The sequence below is a fragment of the Colobus angolensis genome, unplaced genomic scaffold, assembly GCF_000951035.1.
Source record: "Colobus angolensis palliatus isolate OR3802 unplaced genomic scaffold, Cang.pa_1.0 Scaffold28, whole genome shotgun sequence".
NCBI classification, from domain to species: domain Eukaryota; kingdom Metazoa; phylum Chordata; class Mammalia; order Primates; family Cercopithecidae; genus Colobus; species Colobus angolensis.
This window is the reverse complement of record NW_012116043.1, coordinates 4,549,119-4,552,828: the sequence shown is the minus strand read 5'-3', so window position 1 is coordinate 4,552,828 and position 3,710 is coordinate 4,549,119. Positions and strand designations below refer to the sequence as shown.

General features: G+C 47.8%; 1 protein-coding gene across 3 annotated transcripts in view; it reads right to left on the bottom strand.

Annotated features, from left to right (window-relative positions):
* Positions 1-1,025: 1,025 nt before the first annotated feature.
* RILPL1 (Rab interacting lysosomal protein-like 1) overlaps positions 1,026-3,710 on the bottom strand; it is a 63,735-nt gene continuing 61,050 nt past the window's right edge. The window contains exon 7 of one of the 3 annotated variants that reach the window (XM_011948445.1): positions 1,026-1,895. In XM_011948445.1, coding sequence (XP_011803835.1) covers positions 1,751-1,895 — 145 coding nt within the window. In that variant the 3' untranslated portion in view covers positions 1,026-1,750. The remainder of the gene's footprint in view (positions 1,896-3,710) is intronic. The other 2 variants (XM_011948444.1, XM_011948447.1) reach the window with 2 other exon arrangements.

Sequence of the window (3,710 nt, the reverse complement as noted above, 5' to 3'; positions counted from 1 at the left end):
GGGGGGGACATTTAGTGTTTAGGAAAGATAACCAAGAAACTGGCAATTTTGGTTACCTGTTGGAAAGGCAACAAAGGTGGCCGGGGTGGGAGAGGAATTTATCAGTATACCTACTTCTATATTCTTTGAGAATAAATTCTAATAATTCTAATGGGCACTCAGGTTTGAAAACCACTGCTCTAACGCAGCAGTAATTACCCTGTCTGATCTTTTTTTGTGTGTTTTTCAGCAATCTGGAAGCAGAGTCCATTCTAAAATCTGCAAATTCACCTGATGGTTTCTTTTTTGTTTTTTTTTTTTTTAAGATGAAGTCTTGCTCCTTCGCCCAGGCTGGAGTACAATGGCACAATCTAGGCTCACTACAGCCTCTGCCTCCTAGGTTCAAGAGATTCTCCTGTCTCAGCCTCCTGAGTAAGCTGGGATTATAGGTGTGCGCCACCACACCTGGCTGAGTTTTTTGTATTTTTGTAGAGATGGGGTTTCACCATTTTGGCCAGGCTGGTCTTGAACTCCAGACCTCAAGTGACGCACCCACCTCGGCCTCCCAAAGTGCTGGGATTACAGGCGTGAGCCACTGTGCCCGGCCTCACTGATGGTTTCTTAGCAAACTTCAGTAGAATGTTTAGAATGTGGCCCTGATAAACCTGAGTGCTGGTAGGAGGTGCTACCTTGCTCAATCTATGAGCACCCAGCCCTGTGCCCTGGATACTTGGCAGGTGGAGAGAAAGACAGTGTTATGTGGGCAAGCCTCCAACTCACCCGTTGCAGCAGAGCATCTGGCTCTCCGTCTGCTGCTGTAGCCCTGTGAGTCAGTCAGACGTGTGGCCCCCAAGTCAGCTTCCCACCTAGCACCCTTGTTCTGCTACAGCTCCCCCACCTGCCCTCCTGCATTGCCTAGGATCCCACGCTCCACTTTCAATCTGCTATGGCACGTTTGTCTTCTTCTTTGCAGGGGACTAAGTATATGACTTAATGAATCCTAAAAGGAAAAAAAAGATGTCAGGAAAAAAAAGGCACACAAGAAATGTTGCAACATCTCATCCTTAGCAACTTTGTTTGGTTAGTACTGCATAACTCACAGCAGATTCCAAGGCACCTGCCTTGAACATTGCTACATGCTCTAGGCATTATCAGGAATGCAGCCAGGGTGCCTGCAAAGTTGTCTCCAGTTTCTGCATAGGAGGACCATCATCCATATTGTCTGTGGCTCTGTGTCTGAGTTGGGCTACTGAGCCTGTGACTTCAGACCCCTTGTCTGCCTGATGGATACATTCTGTTTTAAGAGGCTGCCATCACAATTTCATGAATGTAACTAATGAAGATCTAGCCCTTCCATGCCTCCTGCTGAACTATGTCACCTGTGATAATAACACCTCTCCACATAGCATTTTATACAAAGCAAGTCAAACAGCAATGATAGTGGCAAGTGATGTATTTGGCTTAAAGAAGCTTGTGTTACTGAAGTTAACGCAGAAGTCTGGCCTCCGTCTGTGGGATTATTAAATATATATCCTATGGAATCAGAGTCATCTATTAGAAACAGTGATAGCCCTGGGTATAAATAAACATTTCTTTAGAGTTTGGCGTCAGTTTTTCAATGTCCATCCTCAAATCAGTCAGTCTGTTTGAGGGGTTGTTTTCTGGGTGCGCCTGCACCGAGAGGCTTGAGGCAGCAACGACCCTGGGCTGCTGTTCGGCTGCAGGCGCTGGTGGCGGGCAGTCCAGGTTGGAGGGTGGAGATGGGCCAAGGTCACAGGTGCTGCAGGGCTTCCTGTCCTTGCTCTGTGTAACCGTCATCACGATGGGTGTTTGCCCACTGTCCAAAGGACTCCTGGATGTGCACGTTTCTCTGCGTGTTGGCCAGGCGCTTCTTATCTCGGGAGAAGAAGCTAAACCTTTGGAAGGGAAAGCAAACACAGAAATGAGAACTGACCCTTTGCTGTGCACGTCACATTTTTTGCAGTGCCGGAGACAAACAGCAGCAAACTCAGAAGAGAGCAAATCAATTCAAGGTGTGAAAGACACAGTCGGGGGTGCAGGTCAAAGTTATTCTAAGAAAGCAGCGGGGTATTCTGCGTGTCATTTGGACACGGTACCTTGGAGGTCACGCGGTATGGTCAAGGCATGCATGTTGATGTGATGTGTGAGGTGTCCTCCACCTTAGCCGCTACGGAGGATTTATCCCGTTACCAGTGGAAATCAAAAGCTACTGAAACAAATCATGGGTTTCTTTAATTACCATAATGACGCAGAGGAAAGAAAACTTGAAAGCCATGTGGAATATAAGATGATTCTGTTGTAAACAGATGCGTATTTCTAATTTCAGTAGTTCTGTATTTGTTTAATGTTAGGAAACTGTGGCCCAGATTTCATGGACATTACTGCTCAGGATGAGGCTAAAGGAGGTATTTAAGAAAAATGAGAAAATAAAAAATATATTATGGGCTGGGCGCAGTGGCTCACGCCTGTAATCCCAGCACTTTGGGAGGTCAAGGCAGGCAGATCACTTGAGGTCAGGAGTTCGAGACCAGCCTGGCCAACATGGTGAAACCCTGTCTCTACTAAAAATACAAAAATTATTCAGGCGTGGTGGCTCATGCCTGTAATCCTAGCTACTTGGGAGGCTGAGGCAGGAGAATGGCTTGAACCCGGGAGGCGGAGGTTGCAGTGAGCCAAGACCATGCCACTGTACTCCAGCCTGGTGACAGAGCAAGACTCTGTCTCAAAAAAAGAAAAAGAAAAAACAAAACATGCACACTCAGGCTGGGCGTGATGGCTCATGGCTGTAATCCCAGCACTTTGGGAGGCCATGGCAGGTGGATCGCTTGGAGCTCAGCACTTCAAGACCAGTCTGGGCAATGTGGTGAAAACCTGTCTTTATGAAAAACAAAAATTAGCCTGGTGTTGGTGGTGCGTGCCCATAGTCCCACCTACTCGGGAGGCTGAGGCTGGAGAATTGCTTGAGCCGGGGAAGCGGAGGATGCAGTGAGCTGAGATTGTGCCACTACACTCCAGCCCGGGTGACAGTGAGACCCACCCTGTCTCAAAACAAAAAGCATGCACACTCAGACTCCAGCGCTGTACATTTGGGCTTAGTGTTCTATGGGCTGTGGTGACTTTGAAAGAAAAACAACAGTACAGCTTCCATGGAAGGCACTTTGGCAGTCTCCGTGAACATGACAGAAGCAAGTACTCTTTGACCTAGCAATTCTGCTTCTAGTTTATTCTGTAGACCTTTGTGTGTGTGACAGTGTGCAACACTTTTTGAGAGTAAAGGATTGGAAGGAAGCTACCTGTCCATCAGTGGGGCTTAGATACACATGAATAAATATCACCTCCGTATGGCAGACAGGGCACTGGAGGATGTTCATTGGCACCTTCCTTGGTGTTCACCCATAGATGACAGTATCCTCTCTCCCCCTCCGGTTGTGACAACCAAAAATGTCTCCAGACTGCCAAATGTCCCCTGGGGGGCTCAGTCATCCGTGGTTGAGAGCCACTGTCTTTTATTTATTTATTTTTTTTGAGACGGAGTCTCACTCTGTGGCCCGGCTGGAGTGCAGTGGTGCAATCTCGGCTCACTGCAAGCTCCGCCTCCCGGGTTCAAGCAATTTTGCCTCAGCCTCCCGAGTAGCTGGGACTACAGGTGCCTGCCACCACGCCTGGCTAATTTGTGTGTATGTGTGTATTTTTGGTAGAGACGGGGTTTC